At 43.8% G+C, this 20,924-nt stretch overlaps 1 protein-coding gene across 1 annotated transcript in view; it reads right to left on the bottom strand.

Annotated features, from left to right (window-relative positions):
- LOC105016195 (receptor tyrosine-protein kinase erbB-4) overlaps positions 1-20,924 on the bottom strand; it is a 344,454-nt gene that overhangs the window by 9,079 nt on the left and 314,451 nt on the right. The window contains exons 21-25 of the mRNA XM_013137977.3: positions 6,929-7,084; positions 5,980-6,055; positions 5,616-5,762; positions 4,174-4,271; positions 1,974-2,144 (exon numbers count right to left, since the gene is read on the bottom strand). Of these exons, the coding sequence (XP_012993431.1) occupies positions 1,974-2,144; positions 4,174-4,271; positions 5,616-5,762; positions 5,980-6,055; positions 6,929-7,084 (648 nt within the window). The remainder of the gene's footprint in view (positions 1-1,973; positions 2,145-4,173; positions 4,272-5,615; positions 5,763-5,979; positions 6,056-6,928; positions 7,085-20,924) is intronic.

The raw sequence follows: 20,924 nt of genomic DNA, 5'->3' as shown, positions 1-20,924 counted from the left end.
TTCTCAACCTCCCGATGTCTCAGTCTCAGTGGTGGTCCGCCATCAGCATTCACTGATGAGAGGACACTTTTACGCAGTGTACCCATTTGCTTGAGAGTCACCCCCTCTCCTCTTTTCCTTCTTATCAGCTCCTCTATTTATTTCTTCCTTTTATGACTGAGAAAGAAGACCCTACAATTTCATCCTGCCTCCACCCAATATCCAACCCCCATCCTCCGGGAATAACTACTTTAGTTCAGTCAATCTCCCTCTACTGACCATCACCACCTTTCATTACCTCTTCTACCATTCTCTGCTTGCCAAGAAGTGATTCCAGACTTCATGCTGTGTACAGTCAAATCCTGCCATTGTGTTCTCTGCTACTCCTTCTCATCCACCATATCAACACACTAAATAATTAATCTCTTGGTTTTAGTTAACCCTTAACATAAATATACTATACACTATGTGTCTAAAAGTATGTGGATACCCGATCACATATGAGTTTAATGGACCTATATGAGTTTAATGGACATCCCATTCCAAAAACGTGGGCATTAATATGAAGTTGCAGCTATAACAGCTGCCATTCTTCTGGGATGGCTTTCCACAAGATTTTGGAGTGTCTCTGTGAGAGTTTGTGCCCCATTCTGCCCACAGAGCATTTGTGAGATCACTGATGCTGGATGAGAAGGCCGGGCTCGCCGTTCCAATTCATCCCAAAGGTGTTCATTGGGGTTGAGGCCAGACCATTATCCCTCCTCCACTTAACTTTACAGTAGGCACTATGTATTCCGGTAGGTAGTATTCTCCTGGCATCCGCCACACCCAGATTCGTCCATCAGACTGCCAGGTAGTGAAGCGTTATTCATCACTCCGGAGAACGCTTCCACTGTCCAGTGGTGGTGAGCTTTACTTGCCATTGAGCATGTTGATGTGAGGCTTGCTTACAGCTGCTTGGTCATGAAAACGCATTCTGTCAAGCATCCGACACACAGTTCTTGTGCTGATGTTGCTTTCAGAGGCTGTTTAAAACTCTGTGGTGAGTGATGCAACAGATGATAGGTGATGTTTACACGCTACACACTTTTACACGCTACACACTTTTACACGCTACACACTTTTACACGCTACACACTTTTACACGCTACACACTTTTACACGCTACACACGGCAGCCCTTCTTTGCACGTTTACGTGGTCTACCACTTCGTGGCTTGGCTGTTGTTGCTCCCAGCCGCTTCCACTTCACAATTACAACACTTACAGTGGACCGGGACAGATCTAGTAGGAGAGACATTTCATGAACTGACTTCTGGCAGAAGTGGCATCCTATGACACGTTTAAACTCTCTGAGCTCTTCAGAATGACCCACTGTACTGCCAATGTTTGTCTATGGAGATTTCATGGCTGTGTGATGGATTTTATGTACCTGTGAACAATGGGTGTGGCTGGAACACCTGAACTCAGTGATTAGAAAGGGTGTCCACATTGATTGGCTATATAGTGTATGTATCTGTGCGTGTAAAACATGTTCTGTTCATTTACTGGACTTTTTGGAAAACAAGTTCATTGCAACAGATGAGTACTTCCCAAATGGGAACAAGTCAAACAATGTACTGACACAGACCGAACAAGAAAATGCTTTAAGGCAGAATTTAAGGGGACACAGGATGAATGATGGAGTTCTGTGAAAAGTGCAAATCATTAGAAACATATTTCAAACTGACTAGCTCAGTGTGACCTTCTGCCTTTTGTCTACGATTGAATAATACTACATTTAAATATCAGAGAACAATGTGTCCAGGCTTCTAGGGAAATTAGAGAGTAGGAAAGAGACTACCATGTTAAAAATAATTTAATAGAATATGATAGAATACAACCCAATGTCCTCTAAAAAGGACCTTTTTACATTGGGCAGAGAAAAAGAAAATAAGGAGAGGATGAGGAAAGAAGAGAGTGAAGAGGTGGAGAAAAGAGTCCAGGAAATCTTACCCTATTGGAGTCGATACGTGTCCTGGGTGTGTATGCTAGTGGTGGGATATTAAAGGCGTGAGGAACTAGATACTCCTCGGCATCCATCAGATCTTCTAGTTCCTCCTCATCCAGCAGGTTCTGGAAAAACTTACTGTCATTGGGGCTTGGAAGCTTCATGCGATCATCACCCTGAAGAGAAGAGATAAGGAGTGGAGGAGTAAGAAGGTACGGTATGGAAAATGAACATGAAAATAATAGGAAAGGTGTGCTGTGGTGTGATATTTTGTGTTACGGCAGGGTATGGTATTGTATAGCATGGTGTGTTATAGTTTGCTGTGGTATTGTGTAGTAGGACATTGTGTGGTGTGATATGGTGTGATAGGGTAGAGTATGGTATTGAATAGCTTAGTGTGTTATGGTGTGGTATTGTATGGGATGATATTGCATTGTGCGGTTGGGTGGGATATGGTTTAGAGTGGTGTTATGGTGTGATATGGTATTGTATAGAATGATATTGCATGATGTGGTAGAGAATGGTATTGGATAGCATGGTGTGTTATGGTGCGGTATTGTATGCTGTGTTATAGTATGGTGTCATGGCATGGTGTGGTATTATATGGTGTGTTATGGCATGGTGTGGTATTGTATGCTGTGTTATGGTATGGTGTGTTCTGGCATGGTGTGGTATTGTATGCTGTGTTATAGTATGGTGTCATGGCATGGTGTGGTATTGTATGCTGTGTAATGATATGGTGTGATATATCATGGTGTGGTGTTATATGGTGTTTTATGGCATGGTGTGGTATTGTATGCTGTGTTATAGTATGGTTTCATGGCATGGTGTGGTATTGTATGCTGTGTAATGATATGGTGTGATATATCATGGTGTGGTATTATATGGTGTTTTATGGCATGGTGTGGTATTGTATGCTGTGTTATGGTATGGTGTCATGGCAAGGTGTCATGGCATGGTGTGGTATTGTATGGTGTGTTATGGCATGGTGTGGTATTTATATGCTGTGTTATGGTATGGCATATTATGGTGTGTTATGCTGTGGAATTTTATGGTATTGTATGGCATGGTATTTTATGGTATTGTATGGTGTGGTGTGGTATTTTATGGTATTGTATGGTGTGGTATTGTATGGTGTATTATGGTGTGTTATGGTATAGTGTGTTATGGTGTGGTATTTTATGATATTGTAGGAAATGCTAACAGAAATATAATGAGCCTGAACCTTAGACCATGTCGCTACATTTTTCTGAAATTGTGTTCAAGGTAAAATCGCAAAATTATACAATTTCACATTACTGCAGGTCTCTCAGCTGCATAAAGAATGAATTGACTTGAAAACTGGCAGTATATCAGTATCAAAGTTGTGGTTTGACAAGAACACTGAAAGACTGAAGCCAAGCCTGGTGATAGGTGCCAAGTCGCCGAGTGGCAGGCTACAAGTGTGAGCCTAATGACAATTGGAAAATATCACTACGCGTTCACTTTTTTTGGAACAGATGTCTCTTTACGGGCATCAAATTGCGGAGGGACAAACCCTGTGTGGGTAGCCAACAAGAGCGCAGTTTGAGGTGATTGTTTGACGACCAGATGAAAACATAGTGACTGCTTCTGTTTTTATGCCAAACAGCAAGGTAATACAGGACAGCAAGATACAAGTTATGTGAAAACTCTTTACCAGACTTACTAGATTCATGTACTTAAATGAAGAGGGATATCAATATAAGACCCATACTATTGTTTTTGCTGCTCTTAGTTTTTTGTTTTTTTGACATCCTTGGAATCTATTTCCTGTCCCATGTTACAGTGGTACAACAGGTTTGCTATTATAACACGTGTAGGCTATTAAAGCTGTCCCACGTTCTACCCTATCCTGGCCAATCACTGGTGCCAGCTTGAGACTTATAAACATAGTCTGGCAGGGACAGCGCAATTGGCTAATGGCGAGAGGTTTCAGCCATCTCAACACGCGGGATTTCGGCAACACAATCCTTTTTCAGAAAACAACAGCAAATGAGTTACGTGTTATCGGCTTTAGCATCAAAGTCAGCACATCACACAACAGCCTCAACCTACTGGAGCTAACAGGGAGGAGGACAGAGAGACTAGGGGTTGTAGTGACATGGACCTGCGCTGAATTTGACACAAACCGATCATTTTGGATTTGGGATGAAACGGGATGTAAGGTCAGGTAAATTAACTCACCTGGATGACCAGGTATCTCTGGGGGTCCCGGGCCATCCTACAGAACTCTGCAGCCAGCTCCTTGAACTTGGGCCTGCTGTCTGCATCAATCATCCAACCTGGAGGACATAAGAAGAGATATTCAGAGGTAGAACCATGGACAAGGTGTGCTGTAGAAGGATTTACCATTACGCTGCTAAGTCATTGCTGATACATGTATTATTTCAACTGTGTTAAAAAAAACATCAAATGAGCTTTTTTCCCCCAATACTGCACCACGTGGGTTTATTCCAGACTGCCATCAAGAATCTGCACACTCACGGATTTATATTCTCTCCTTTAGACTAACAATCACCATTACAGCAAAGTAATTGTGTGTGTGTACTGCTCTAGCAAATAAGACTAAAAAGAGGGGGAGAGAGATGGAGGACATAGTGACCTCCCGAGTCCTGACTGCCTGGCTTAATGAGGCAGAGGGAAAGGCTGTGTCGGCAGGAGAATTGGGATAGGATCATGGAGCAAGGTGAGTAACTGTGTGGGACTGTTTGAATATTACGGGATGTGAATTTACTGAGTGACATTCATCAATTCACATTTCTCAGCAAATTCTCAGCAAATCATACGACAATTAGACATGGTTCGAAATTGAGTTGGGTCATGAAGCAAGTCTGCCTGTCGGAGTTGTATTAGATGGGACTTTGAAGAACGTCACTTTGACCGCCAGAGGGGAGAGCGAGGAGGGCACAGCCAGAGGGGAGAGCGAGGAGGGCACAGCCAGAGGGGAGAGCGAGGAGGCACAGCCAGAGGGGAGAGCGAGGAGGCACAGCCAGAGGGGAGAGCGAGGAGGCACAGCCAGAGGGGAGAGCGAGGAGGCACAGCCAGAGGGGAGAGCGAGGAGGCACAGCCAGAGGGGAGAGCGAGGGGGCACAGCCAGAGGGGAGAGCGAGGAGGCACAGCCAGACGGGAGAGCGAGGAGGGACAGCCAGAGGGAAGAGCGAGGAAGGACAGCCAGAGGGGAGAGCGAGGAGGCACAGCCAGAGGGGAGAGCGAGGGGGCACAGCCAGAGGGGAGAGCGAGGAGGGACAGCCAGACGGGAGAGCGAGGAGGGACAGCCAGAGGGGAGAGCGAGGAGGGACAGCCAGAGGGGAGAGCGAGGGGGCACAGCCAGAGGGGAGAGCGAGGAGGCACAGAGAGGAGGCACTGCTGTAGAGCCAGAAAAATCCAGGGTAGTGCTGGTATGTCATCACTCTGCAAGCAGGCACTAAACAGAGAGGCATAGTAGCATCTATATCCCTAACCTGTATACTACTAGGGTGAAAGCAGTGAGGCCAGGTCAAATCAACACGTATTGGTCACACTATCAGTATAACAATATAAATATCAGGCATGAGTCATGACAGAGGTGACAGATATAGAGAGACAGAGGCAGAAAATTGGGGAATGCACTCTACAGTGTAGCTTACATTTGACCATAACCATGTAGACATCTATGGTGCAGATGGGAGGCTGTGGAAGACGCTCTCCCTTCTCCAGGAGGTCTGGGATGTCCCGGGTAGAGATGCCATCATAGGGCTTCCCTCCGAATGTCATCAGCTCCCAAATGGTCACCCCTGAGGATGAGAGTCCATGCTCATTCTAATGCTTCACTCCTTAATCATGATGTACAAACTTCCTTTCACTCACGGACACCTATTCACAAATCCTCTGAAGTAGGACTGCCAAACTGAGATCATATTATAATCAGGTTGGAGGGATCTTATTCTTGATCAGTACTACTAATGAGGCATACAAACCACAGTCCAGGGTTAGCATTCGTATAGTTTTTACCGTAGCTCCAGACATCACTCTGATGAGTGAACCTCCTGTAGTGGATACACTCCAAAGCCATCCACTTGATGGGCATCTGGAGGTTAAGAAAAATTAGATTTTACCTCTGAGTGTTTAAAGATCTGTCTAATATCTGTTATACCTACCAAAAGTATGCAATCTAAGAACAACCCATTGAGTGGAAGAACAATATGTTACACAGCTGTTTTCAATCTCTACTAGTCTCAAGTTAATTAATTGGATATGTTTCCTAATCCATTTGGGGTAAGCTGAACCTCCACCAAAACGCTTCACGGCTGACCACTCTGCTTTGCAGGATCACATGATGTTAGTTTGTGTCCTGGTCACTATATACCAACAGGCAGGAATTTGTCTTCAGAAAACATTTATTCCAAGGCTATCAACATGCAGTTAAAGGGGATGTTCGTGAGATAATGCCCACTCAGTGCAAGTAAATGAAAATAAGATGCAACAGAGTACATATACTCAGTTTAGATACCCTTTAATTCTCCTCCCTTCCATTTGGTGCCACAAGAAGAGAAAAGGAGGGAAGGAGAATTAAAGTCCCTTCTCTCCCAGACCCAAAAGCTGCCTCTCACAGGCACTCAGCGGGATGGAAATCACATCACAGGTGGCTGCCTGCAGCTTAAAGGGGAAGCTGCACTGATTCACTGGGCTATGTTTTGTCCAATAGCGCCCTATTCCTGATAGAGTGCACTATAACAGACCAGACCCATAGGCCTTACTATGTAGGAAAGAGGGTGCCATTTGGGATACGTCCTGTTGATTACTACAAGACAGATAAAAGAGAAGCGTTCGTTATTGTGATTTAGAGAAAACAAGCACCTAGAAGAATTGAAGTGACATGGACCAGACGGAGCGGGAGAGAGGTGATGTTAGAAAACAGGAAAAGGTAGCAGCCGAGATTCCCGTCCCTACGTCACGTTACCTTGCCCCCGTCGGCGTTGTACTCCTTCTCGTTGACGTCCAACAGCCGAGCCAGGCCAAAGTCTGTGATCTTGATGTGGCTGGGCGACTTGACCAGCACATTGCGAGCAGCGAGGTCCCTATGGACCAGCCTCCGTTCCTCCAGGTACATCATACCCTGAAAGACACAGCGGCATTCTGTTTTCTGACCACTGAAGAAACATGGGCATCACATGGTGGTAATCGTCCTCGTCCTCAACTACGCTGCCTCGCGTATCTTCTGGACACAGACATTTGCCGCTATCAACAGCTTTCAAAAAACACCTAATGCCATCATTGATTTGACACTTCATTTTTCTAACAGTGGCTATGCAAATATTCCTATGTTTTAATTTAATAATTTAATAGAACAAGCGATAAATATGGTACATTTATTTTAGGCGTGGAGTGTGAGTTAGAGGCGAAGGGTTCCTTCGGGTTCCTTCCAACGAAGCAATACATAAGCTGCATGATAGATGTGGTGTTAAGACAAAGAAGTATTGCAGCTTGTTTTTAAAGTTTTTCGATGAATTGTTGTACAACTAGGGTTTGTTTTGTGCGTTGGCAAAGCTGCTGAATAAACATAACCCCGGTTTTCCCTTCTTCAGCATTCAACCAACACAGCAACACCACACTGTCGAGGCCTGAAGGATCACATTTCAATGAGAGTGAACTGATCTGAAGTTAACTGGTAGAACGCTGTCTTGTGGATCGTTCAGAACTGAAGAACAACCATGAGAAGAACATTCGAAAAGATCAAGTGCAGCCAGTCAGACCAAGTGAACATGGCATGTGTTGGTTTGGCCGAGTAACAGAAACCAGGCACCAGTACAGCAGCAGAAACTATTCAGTGTCTGTGCTTATACTGCTGGAGTGTCAGAACAATACATTCCCCATTGTGTATTTGAACAAGATTGCCTGGGCCTCAGAATAACAAGAAACAAATGAATCTATTTAGGTTGCTCTCAGAGTAACACAAGGCAGTATGGGGCAGTGACGAGAGAGCACAGAGATGGTATTATTTGAACCAAAAACAAATTGGATTTAAATGACAGTAGGTAAAATGGGGGATGAGGAGAGGGAAGCGGGTGATATAACAGGTGAGATTACATTGATAAGGCTTTAATCACATTGACTCCCCCACACAACTCTTACTTCCTCTTTTCTCCCTCCTCTGAGCATCACTCCCTTCACATTCCTCTTTATCTCCCTCTCCCTCTCTACACAGGCAAGGCATTGAAGAGGAGGTTAAACAAGAAGGTACAACATGAAGAAAATAGGGAGAGCAGGGTGGCTAGAGAGATGAACAGATAGATGGATTGATCCAGATGGAAGGGTAGTGTGGAGGAAGAGCAGAATTTATCTTTAAATATATACTAGTGTCGTCCATTACATGGGCTAAACCGTTCTCTGATACATGGGCTAAACCGTTCTCTGATACATGGGCTAAACCGTTCTCTGATACATGGGCTAAACCGTTCTCTGACACATGGGCTAAACCGTGGGCTAAACCGTTCTCCGACACATGGGCTAAACCGTTCTCCGACACATGGGCTAAACCGTTCTCCGACACATGGGCTAAACCGTTCTCCGACACATGGGCTAAACCGTTCTCCGACACATGGGCAAAACCGTTTTCCGATACATGGGCAAAACCATTCTCCGATACATGGGCAAAACCGTTTTCCGACACATGGGCTAAACCGTTCTCCGACACATGGGCTAAACCGTTCTCCGACATATGGGCTAAACCGTTCTCCGATACATGGGCTAAACCGTTCTCCGATACATGGGCTAAACCGTTCTTCGATACATGGGCTAAACCGTTCTCCGATACATGGGCTAAACCGTTCTCCGATACATGGGCTAAACCGTTCTCCGATACATGGGCAAAACTGAAATGAAGCCATATCAACACAATGCATCACATTCACACACACATACAAACACAAAAGAATCCCTGCAGTCACCCCATCCATCTGACAGGAAAGCAGGCTGTCAGAGCGGGAATTTCTCCTCTGCTTCTCTAGGCGGTGCATCCACAGACCCCCTCTCCCCTCTCTCTACCCCCTCCTACTCCACCCCATCCCTCCCCCTCAATTCACCTCTCCTCCACTCCTATCCCTCCCTATCCACCCCCTCTCCCCCTACACCCTTTTCCCTTGCCCTCTCTACACCCCCTCTCCTCCTCCACTCCTTTCCCTCCCCCTTTCTTCACCCCCTCTCCTCCCCATCCCTCCCTCCCCCTCTCTTCAACCCCTCTCCTCCCCATCTCTCCCTCCCCCTCTCTTCAACCCCTCTCCTCCCCATCCCTCCCTCCCCCTCTCTTCACCCCCTCTCCTCCCCATCCCTTCCTCCCCCTCTCTTCAACCCCTCTCCTCCCCATCCCTCCCTCCCCCTCTCTTCACCCCCTCTCCTCCCCATCCCTCCCTCCCCCTCTCTTCACCCCCTCTCCTCCTCCACTCCTTTCCCTCCCCCTCTCTTCACCCCCTCTCCTCCCCATCCCTCCCTCCCCCTCTCTTCACTCCCTCTCCTCCTCCACTCCTTTCCCTCCCCCTCTCTTCACCCCCTCTCCTCCCCATCCCTCCCTCCCCCTCTCTTCACTCCCTCTCCTCCTCCACTCCTTTCCCTCCCCCTCTCCTCCCCATCCCTCCATCCCCCTCTCCTCCTCCACTCCTTTCCCTCCCCCTCTCTCCACCACCTCTCCTCCTTCACCCCACCTCTTCCCCTCTCTCATCCCCTCTTTCTCTGCCCCTCTCCACCTGCTCTCCCCTCATCAACCTGTCCCCCTCTCGTCCATACCCATCTCTCTCCCCCCTATCCATTTCTTACTCTCCCCCTTCCTCCCCCTCCCTCAGTCTGAGCTCGAGTGATAAATGGCTTAGCATTAATTGTCCATTAAAAGTCACTTACCTGTGGATTTGGAAGGCTAAACACAGAGGTGGGAAAGGAAAGGAATGGAACTATAGTGAAGCAGGCAGACAACCTTCGGCCATATGACCATGGCTTGGCTCTGTTCACCAGAGGAGGACAAGAGGAGGGGAGGGAGAGGAGACCTCGGGTATGGGAGAAGGTAAATTAAGTGCATGACTGTGGTAAGTGTATGTTTATTAACTATTACTATTAATAACCACAACTACCTAGCCAACCGCCACTGTTAAGCCCCCTCACTGTGCCGGACATACTGTATGTGCTGTCAATTTCAATATATTAAACACATTTTAAATCATATCTGAACTAGTCAGAGTTAATACCCAACCTTAGAGATGGAGCCTGTGGCCACAGCTTGTAAAAGTGATGCTATTTAGCCAAAAAGTGTCCCTGAAAACTGTCTGTTCATGGACAGTATCTCACAAAACTGAGTACACCCCTCACATTTTTGTAAATATTTGATCGTATCTGTTCATGTGACAACACTGAAGAAATAACACTTTGCTACACTGTAAAGTAGTGACTACAGTTTTTATAACAGTGTAAATTTGCTTTCCCCTCAAAATTACACAACACACAACCATTAATATCTGTACCACTGGCAACCAAAGTACACCCCTAAGTGAAATTGTCCAAATTGGGCCCAATTAGCCATTTTCCCTCCCCGGTGTCATGTGACTCGTTAGTGTTACAAGGTCTCAGGTGTGAATGGGGATCAGGTGTGTTAAACTTGGTGTTATCGCTCTCCCACTCCCTCATACTGGTCACTGGAAGTTCAACATGGCACCTCATGGCAAAGAACTCTCTGAGGATCTGAAAAATAGAATTGTTGTTCTACACTTAGAAATGGCCTAGGCTATAAGAAGATTGCCAAGACCCTGAAACTGAGCTGCAGCACGGCGGCCAAGACCATACAGCAGTTTAACAGGACACATGAAAAGATACTCAAATATTTACAAAAATGTGAGAGGTGTTCCGTATGTGCCTATTACGTCACCAAGACCACTAGCTTACAAACATGGAATTTCATGGCTAACTGATAGGGATTCATCATAGATTATGCAGATGTAAACAATAGTACACATCCAGGCCAAAGCAGGAGAGGTGTAAAAAATGATTGTGTTAATTACAAACTTCCCAGGGAGCACATTTAAACCAGAAGAAATATTTGCATTGGAGTTTAATTTCACACTGTTTTTTATCTCTCAATAGAAACCACATATTTTGACCTTTGTTAACTCTGTGTGTATTACTGATAGTGTGGTTGTGTGTGTGGGTGTTTAGGTGTGTGTGTGTGTGTGTATCACAGACAATGGGATTGTCTGTGTGTTCAGGGGAAGCCAAGCAGTACAGGTTGACCATGCATTGTGAGGGCGGGTCCTGAAAGAATCTTATTTGTACATAAATCTTTCTCTCTCGCTGTAATCTTTTTTCAAAACAATTAAACAGCGGAAGGAAAATTGATGGCTTGCCAACGCTTGCATGTTAATTACCCAGCACAATGAGAGGATGTTTGTGTGTGTGAGAAATGGGAAAGAAAGATTTTGGATTGAAAGCGAGGTACCAAGCTGAGCAGCGAAGGAAGTAGAGAAACGTAGCTTGTTTTCCTTCCTGTGCTCAGTTCAAGCGATTGGATGTTCAGCGATGTGGACACAGTAGGTGGGAACAAGGCTAAGAAATACATTGTGTGTGTGATTGTGCAGTGGATCTAATTGAGTGGAGTTAGAAATGGAAGAGAAGCCGGTTGTGAGGCTTACAGGCAAACCTGTGAAACAGCAGTAAAGACACTCACCCACACAACAGACAGACAGGACAGACAGTAAGGACCACATGCTGTCTCAGGTAGCTGCTAGTGTTTCTCTGGTGCCATCAAGTCACAACCCAGCGTAATGGATCTTCTGAATTAGGCAGTCTAAGGTTTAAATACAACAGTGTACGTATTCCAATGAGACCAGGCTGGTGGCTCAGACACACCTCGGACACCTTCCCTCCGGCCAGAGACACGGACGACAGCTGAGTGGACAAGCATTCTGTCAGGAACCATTAGGCCGGGCAATGGAACAAAGGAGATGAAACTGAAGGAGGACTGGAGGAAAAGGAGGAAGTTAAGAGTAGAAGATAGAAGAGGACGAGGAAGGCACTGTACTCTAAAAATTAATTCCTCAACACGCTAACACTTCCAGGTTTATTAAAGCCACGCATGCACAGGCATTGACACACAACCACCCGCCCACCCAAAAACCCCCAAGACCAAACCACTATAAGATACATAATCAAGTGCATCACTCTCACTGTTGCACAATGTTATTCATTATGGTAAAATACAATTTCTAATGTGATTAATGACATCCTACGCAGGTTTCAAATGTATGTTTGTTCTCTTCCTCTCTGTCTTTATCTCTTTTCTCTCGCTCTCTCTGTGGAGGTCTGCCAATACCATTACAAAGGAAGAGGACAGAAGTCGGTGCGTGGTGCCGGCAGCCCTGAGTATATTTAAAATAGATTACTTGTGGAAGCCGGGCAGGAGATCAATGATCACTGATTACAGCAGGCTTGATGATGCTCCTGCTCCAAATAATATTTATCTTGTGTGTCTACTTCAAAGGGATGAGAAATCAATGCCCACGTCAGCCGTTAATACACTTGATCCAATGTGCTAAAACAGACAGAACTGTTTTCTGAGGGGGAAATGGCACCCTCTTCCCAAAAATAGTGCCCTTTTTTCACATCCTACATACCTATATGTAGAGCACCACCTGGGTCCGTGAATCCTGCCTGGGCCTGTTAAAGGAGTGTACTACTTTGGTGTCATTTCAGATGCACCAATACTTCAAATAAGACAGTTACCAGTCCTTTGTGATAGAAGAGTTCGGAATGCAAACATGACTGCAGCCTGATTCTAGAAGATGCTGTAGCTCCTCTTGGACCTGCTATTTGCTATTTATTCCTGAAATTGCAGAAATCAAATGTCTGAGATTAAGAATGAAGCGGGGATCAGTCTTATAACAAAAGGTTGAACAGTCCAAAAACAGCCTGGTAGATTCAGATGCTGCTCCACACACACCCCTAACACTTACACCTCATGGGTGCGCCCGTCCGTCCGTGTCTGTTGTTGTTTCGTGTACGCAAGTGAGCAAGAAGACGATTGCGTGACCCGCAAAAAAAACGATTGCCAGTGCGGCACAAACGGCATCAAGCATTCATCACGGAGAATGCATGTAAATAGGGCAGCATATCTCACAGCCCTGACACCATCTGGGAGCACACAACCACACCAGCCCAAACGTGCCCTATCCACTTCAGAGTCCGCTACAGAGCGTGGTGCACTCCATGGCCGTAACAACCGCACTGGGGAGGCAGTCACGTTGTTGATCTTGGCTGTGCCCTCTAACTGTTAATTAAAAGCATTCTGATATTAAATTGAAATCCCGAATGAATGTCTTCCTGTTTGATCGTTATTGAGTTATTGGTTTCCTTTTGTTTCTGTTTCCGAGTAATTTCAATTATGCAATATGATTAGCTGGTTTCCAGCTGCTATGTTTGTTCCAGAGTGGACTATACATATGCCTGGATATTGCAGTTGAAGTCTATATAATTACTAACAATTTCCGTGGAAAATAAGATGCTTATAAGACGAGCTATAAGACGAGACCATAGAACCATGGGGCTTCGGTCAAAAATAGTGACCATAAGAAGAGGATGTCATTTTGGATGCAGACTGTGGTTGGCATGGGATATTTTCCTTAGCTGGATTTTTTTTTTAAATCTGACACTGTGATGTAATCACCGTGTATTGGAAGGAATGGTTCTTAAGTCATGTCAACATCACTATTAACTCCCAGCCAATCCCACTGTCAATTCACACTCAGAATATGTGTGTATATTTGTAAAAAATATAACGTGTTGGTTCTGAGCCAACAAAATAATTCCCAGGAAGTAATCTCCCCAATTATATGCAAAAATTATGATCAGAGGTCAGTAGGGCAGATGGGAGACAGGAAAAGGAAGAGGAGTAGGATTCTTACCATGAGATGATACTGACCCTGGCTCAGGAAAGGAGCATGTCAATGGTCAGGAAGAGAGTAGGATGTGGAGTCTGACCTGCTAATCAGGAGAAACCACTCATGCCGTCCAGGCTAAACTGGGTTACAGGTATTCTGAGAATGTTTTACATTAGCCGACAAATTGCCGGCTTTTCGCCGGTATCAGGTGTAGTTGTCCGGCAGAAAAGGCCGGTGGGAAATACGCCAAATGAATAAATAAATAGATTAATCGCATATTAAATAGACGACTATTGTGTGAGCCTCTGCTCGCACTTACAGTAAGACATTACTGGGTGTTAGGTCATGTGACCAAGCGTGGCGCCACATTCAAAGCCACACAAAAACACATACACTCACACCAAAACACAATCATCATAGGTGGAACCTCAGCTGCAAGTGTTATGGTGGAATTATCATTTAAGATGATAACTTCTCAGACCAGACCATGGTACAGCCTGAAGTCTAAGATTATGCTAATTACATTACGTATTCAGTATTATACAACAAAAAATTGTCCAAAATCACAAAACCATATGGTTTCATGTGTTTGAGTTGTGCAATCTGATATGATGATAGGGAGTTCAGCTCATCTATGCTCATATGTGGCTAATGTAAACATGTCACTACCAAGACTGCTGCTGCATGAAGGGAAAAGGGGAGAGACAGAATGCGAGAGGGAGAGGTAGAAAGACAGACAGACAAATCGAAAATGACAGCAGATTATTTTTTTGGGATTAAAACAACTAAACAGTGCCAATACCAAACTATGGTATTTATGAGATTACAGCCAATAACAGTACTGTTTTTTAACTAGTGATATTGATCATTTATCAGCTGAACAGTACTCTAAATTACAGTACTTAATAAAGAGTTTAGAGATTAAAATTTAAAGAGAGATGCTTTTTCAGTATTGAGTGATGTGGATCTTTATTCTTTAAAAAGAAAGACTACTGATTCTGAACAACACAATGAAACGAAAAAGGGGAGGAACTGAAACAAAGCAGGACACTATTCTTTCTCACTACAAGTAGTTGACAGAAGGGAGGGGCAACGTTCCAAAGGGAGGTGCAAACTGAAGAGGGAATTCATCAGCCATCAAAGTTGGTAGAAGTGCTTCTTTATTGTCCTAAATCAAACCAAGCCTTCCTCAGTGAGTTGGGAGAGGCACCATAGGGGACATTTGAAGGGACGCTGATACAGCAAGCCTGTGGAGAGGGTTGGGAGGTCAACGGGTTAGGGGGTGACTGCACAGCGTCCTCCACACCTCACTGCACACTCAGCGAGGGGTAGGGGTGACAGAATGCCAATAGACACCTGGGCATGGGGTGGTGCGGAAGGCGCGCGGGGGGGGGGGGGGGTGGGGGTGGATGTTTAGAACGATGACATGAAGGAGAAGAGCATTGTTATCCATCTTCCTGATCCTATTAAGAGTCTTTCAGATAGAGAGGTCAAAGCACAGCAGCAAAACAGTGGGGACTAAAGCACTTAACACAGACATGGATATGGAGCCGGACGGTCAACCAGATATCTTTCCTCGATCATTTATGCCAACAAATATCTGGTCAGAGCCTGTTGACCTGGCAGTCTAATTGGGGGTCGTTTTGAGCAATGACTGTCACCGGTATTCAAGAAGCGAAAAGGGCACGCGTTTTGTTGGAACTTCTTGTTTGGCCAGGCTAAGACTGTTTTAGTGAAATGGGAATATACCATTAAAAGTAGGACACAGAGTCTCTATTGATCTCTACACCCATTTCTCTGTTTCTCTCTGTGATTTTCTCTGTAGTGTGAGGGCAAACAGAAGACTTGTGACGGACACAGATAGTTTATCTGTGTCCAGTTATACACATGGCCAGGCCAGGTCCCGAGGGAGGACAGGAGAGCCATAAGGAACACACTCCAACCCATGACCTTGATCCTGGCCGTGCTATGGCCAACAGATGGGCCAGGTAATGTGTTTGGCATGACGAGAGGCGTGATGTGTGTATGTATGTCATGGGCAGGGTGTGTGTCTTCGTGTGTATGATGGTGAGGTGTGTGTGTATTGGTAAAGGGTGGGGGGTTGGTTCATTAGGAACACTGCAGGGGCCAAAGGGAAAGCGGTAATGAAAGGAAAGGCCTGGGGAGGGGAGGTAGAGGATGACCAACAACACAAACCGGTGCAAATGGCTTTAGCTGGTAATGCTACCACACCATTTGTTGTGTTTGTGGACATAATGCGTTCCTAACAGCTACCAACAGCTACATCTCTCTCTCTCTCTACTTCTCTGCCACTGGCCATGTGATTTTAATGAAGCCAGCACTGTACTATGGCACTGATGATTTGAGTTTAACAATAATGTTGTGATTACACTGTAATTCTTACAAACTTCAAAAGATTTTGTGGTTATTTTGATTGCTTTCCAAAAAAATCTCATTACCACAATGTGCCTGATTCAAAAGTCTGGTTATCTATGTTATTTTAAATTAAATCAATGTTAAAATATGTTTTAACTTATAGTATATACATATTGTTGCTAATGTCCAACAGTTAATCAAAATGAAAACATTGGAAATTAGTATAATGACATAAATTATATGAGGATGTTAAATGTTAAATTTCCCATCTCCGTAATTGAGTATATATTTATTAAAAACCCAAGAATGTTTTAAATAAAGTAGTATTCTCCCATGATGCTTCAGTACAAATAGGAATTTAAAGATAACTACAAGGAAATTATAATCTCCTCACTTTCTTGCTCTAAAAACTGTATTTTTGTCTGTTCCTTGTTCCCAACACTATTGATTCTCATTCCGCTACGGTTCATAAAATGTAATACAATTGTGATAATGAAACAATATTTAATCATTATCAAAACTATGAGAACATTCCTCATGAGTTATAATAACTTCCCCTGTAGTTAGGATTTTCTCACTAGGTTTTTTCAATTCTGCAATACTTTGATTGCCCATTTCAGAAATGAGAACCGGTAATGATAATACACATATTAGTTGTTCATTTCAACATAAAAACCTCCTGACATCTTCTGGAACATCTTTCAAGTTAATCAGAAAACAGTATTCGACAATTCCTTTGTAAGTAGTAGTATTAAAGGGACAATATACTGGATAAAACTACTAGAATAAAAACAAACAAAATGACAGTTAATGTTAAGTTAATGTTTCAAATAATATTTTCTACAAAATGAAACTGAGTGACTGATATATTCCCCATTTGAACTTCCTCGCCGGTCCATCTATCAGTTTGCATTGACGTTTAATCTCCTTATACTCGCTGTAAATTCTCACAGTACTATCCTTCCCACCCTGGACTAGATAGTACCATATCAATCTCGTTCGGTAAGGGAGGACACAAGTGTTATTGTTTAGAGGCAGGATTCCACACAATACCTCTTTAACAACATAATATCCCTTTCAAATGGGAATTGTTGCAGTTCCTAAAATAATTTCATTACATGTCTATGGTCACCTTTTTTACAAATAAATGTCATTTTACAAAGATCCAATTTAAGAAAAGGAATATTTGCATTTCAGGTAAAAAAAAAAAAACACTTGCCTGATGTTTATATCCAAGGCAAATTTGCTAGCAACAGCAAGTAGAATTTCTGTGATTTCCTTTTGTAACAGTAAAATCTGGAGAAGTCCAAGGGGATGAATACTTTTAAGGGCCACCAAAGTATGTATTATTATAACAACGTATTGGCTAAGTCACTATTAAGCAATTTATTATTTCACACAGTAGTTTAACTGTGTTATGCTTGAACCATCTTGGTGAAATACAGTAATTCTCATTACCAAAATATTCATTTTAATTTTCCCAACCTTAAGTGTTTTATTATCAAAACGCTTAATGAGGTCCTAATCATTTCCAAAATTGGATATGTAAAATCGGCAAAAACAATGTCAACAACAACCTAAAACATGAAAGGCGGAGGACACAGAAAGGCAGAGATTGTCTCGTTCACAGCCCAGCTGTCTGACCAGAAGGCTACGGGCTGGACCAAGGATCCTACAGTTGAAGATTATTAGATTATTAAATGTCTTGTGGAGACAACAATCTGACATCCTAGCAACACATTCTTCAGTCCAGTCCAACAATGATAGAGTTAATCTGTTGTTATTGTTGTGCATGAACAGTATGGATTCTCCTTCCCTTTCTGTCACTCTATAAATGTTTTGACTTGAAACCTGCTGGATTGCTGAACACTTTCCCTGTTACTCTCTTTGAATCTCTATCCAGCCTGAGCTGTCAATCACATTTAACTGTTTACCCCCTGGCATGTCCCCTAACACGGCTCCTGGCTGCTAATTGGCCAACACGCTCGACAATTTGCTGCTCAATTTGTCAAGCCTTGAAGCACGCTCGGTGAGCTGCTAGCCATGCCTTGTCAGCACTTAGAAAGTGGGTGCAGTAAGAACGGCTGCAGGGAAGAAAAACAGTTTGTCCAAAAGGACACCACATTCCCTTTGTAGCACGCTACTTTTGACCGGAGCCCTGCCCAGTACAATATACAGGGAACAGAGTGCCATGCGGGAAGCCCACACAGTAACATTACACTGGTGCTGAGATGAAAGACCCCATGTACAGGAGTCCATTAAAAGCCTCTTTAGGATACAAAATAATTAGCTGTAATATATAAATCATAATAACGATCATAATCATAATGATAATCATAAGTGTTCAGCGCTGTCATAACAACATCATTTGGATGTGGTGTAACGAGAGGCATTTTCTTTGATCTATGATGAATCTAGAAGAATGAGAGAAAGAGGGGGAGGGAGGGATTGACGAGGGAGGGAGCAAGAAAGAGAGAGAGATAAAAAGAGTGAGCACTCAGCAATCATCCAGACTTCCCATGGAATATATTCCCAGACAGACAGGGAGAATGTAAACAGATGGGAATCAATAACTCTTCATGTAGAACAGTACTAACAAATTACAGTTTTTCCTCACTTGCTATGATACTTTCAATAAAACTGTGTTCCAGTTGATCTCCATTATAACCTCATGAACACAACACCAATTTTTCAAAGCAACTCTACAAAAGACATAAAGACTCAAAAATCTGGCAAAACCAAATGACACTGTCATTTGAATGTGATGCTATTTTACACATATACAAAATGCTCTACAATACCCACCTCTGTTCTACTATCCCCACCTCTGTTCTACTATCCCCACCTCTGTTCTAAAGTATACCACCTCTGTTCTAAAGTATACCACCTCTGTTCTAAAGTATACCACCTCTGTTCTAAAGTATACCACCTCTGTTCTAAAGTATACCACCTCTGTTCTAAATAATACCACCTCTGTTCTAAAGTATACCACCTCTGTTCTACTATCCCAACCTCTGTTCTAAAGTATACCACCTCTGTTCTAAAGTATACCACCTCTGTTCTAAAGTGTACCACCTCTGTTCTAAAGTATACCTCTGTTTTATGTTCTATTATACCCACCTCTGTTCTACTATCCCCACCTCTGTTCTAAAATATACCACATCTAAAAAATAGCACCTCTGTTTTAAAATATAACACCTATGTTCCACTGTACCCATTTGTTTCACCATACCAATCTATGTTTTATCATACCCATCTCTGTTTTACCATACCCATCTCTGTTTTACCATACCCATCTCTGTTTTACCATACCCATCTATGTTTTACCATACCCATCTATGTTTTGCCATACCCATCTCTGTTCTACCATACCCATCTCTGTTTTACCATACCCATCTCTGTTTTACCATACCCATCTCTGTTTTACCATACCCATCTCTGTTTTACCATACCCATTTCTGTTTTACCATAGCCATCTTTGTTTTACCATAGCCATCTTTGTTTTACCATAGCCATCTCCGTTGTACTAAACCATGTCTGAGGATATGCACAAGTGATGCCTAAATGTTAGTATGGGTCCAAAAATGTCTCAATTGTTCTACTCTGACAGCATATTTCCTCCCCCGAGAGTTGATTTCTTTATCGCTCTCTTCATGGTGTGTCCAGGGGCCCTAAGGCTCTCTCTCATTCTGTTTACTCATTCTCAGGATACCTTGACTCCCCTGGACACAGTAAATATTACACACCTGTCTGCTCCCTGAGAAGGCTGTGTGTGTGTGTGTCTGTGTGTAATATACAACGGGGAGAACAAGTATTTGATACACTGCCGATTTTGCAGGTTTTCCCACTTACAAAGAAGTCTGTAATTTTTTTCACATTGTATGTTTTTTAAGTAATTAATTTGCATTTTTTTGCATGACATAAGTATTTGATACATCAGGAAAGCAGAACTTAATATTTGGTACAGAAAACTTTGTTTTCAATTACAGAGATCATACGTTTCCTGTAGTTCTTGACCAGGTTTGCACACCCTGCAGCATAGATTTTGGCCCACTCCTCCATACAGACCTTCTGCAGATCCTTCAGGTTTCGGGGGTGTCGCTGGGCAATACAGACTTTCAGCTTCCCCCAAAGATTTTCTATTGGGTTCAGGTCTGGAGACTGGCTAGGCCACTCCAGGACCTTCAGATTGCTTCTTACGGAGCCACTCCTTAGTTGCCATGGCTGTGTGTTTCGGGTCGTTTTCATGCTGGAAGACCCAGCCACGACCCATCTTCAATGCTCTTACTGAGGGAAGGAGGTTGTTGGCCAAGATCTCACGATACATGGCCCCATCCATGCTCCCCTCAATACGGTGCAGTCGTCTTGTCCCCTTTGCAGAAAAGCATCCCCAAAGAATGATGTTTCCACCTCCATGCTTCACGGTTGGGATGGTGTTCTTGGGGTTGTACTCATCCTTCTTCTTCCTCCAAACACAGCGAGTGGAGTTTAGACCAAAAAGCTCAACTTTTGTCTCATCAGACCACATGACGTTCTCCCATTCCTCCTCTGGTTCATCCAGATGGTCATTGGCAAACTTCAGACGGGCCTGGACTTGCGCTGGCTTGAGCAGGGGGACCTTGCGTGCGCTGCAGGATTTTAATCCATGACGGCGTAGTGTGTTACTAATGG

This window comes from Esox lucius, chromosome 16, assembly GCF_011004845.1.
Source record: "Esox lucius isolate fEsoLuc1 chromosome 16, fEsoLuc1.pri, whole genome shotgun sequence".
NCBI lineage: Eukaryota > Metazoa > Chordata > Actinopteri > Esociformes > Esocidae > Esox > Esox lucius.
Note: the sequence above shows the minus strand (reverse complement) of the source record. Positions and strands in the feature narration are given on the sequence as shown.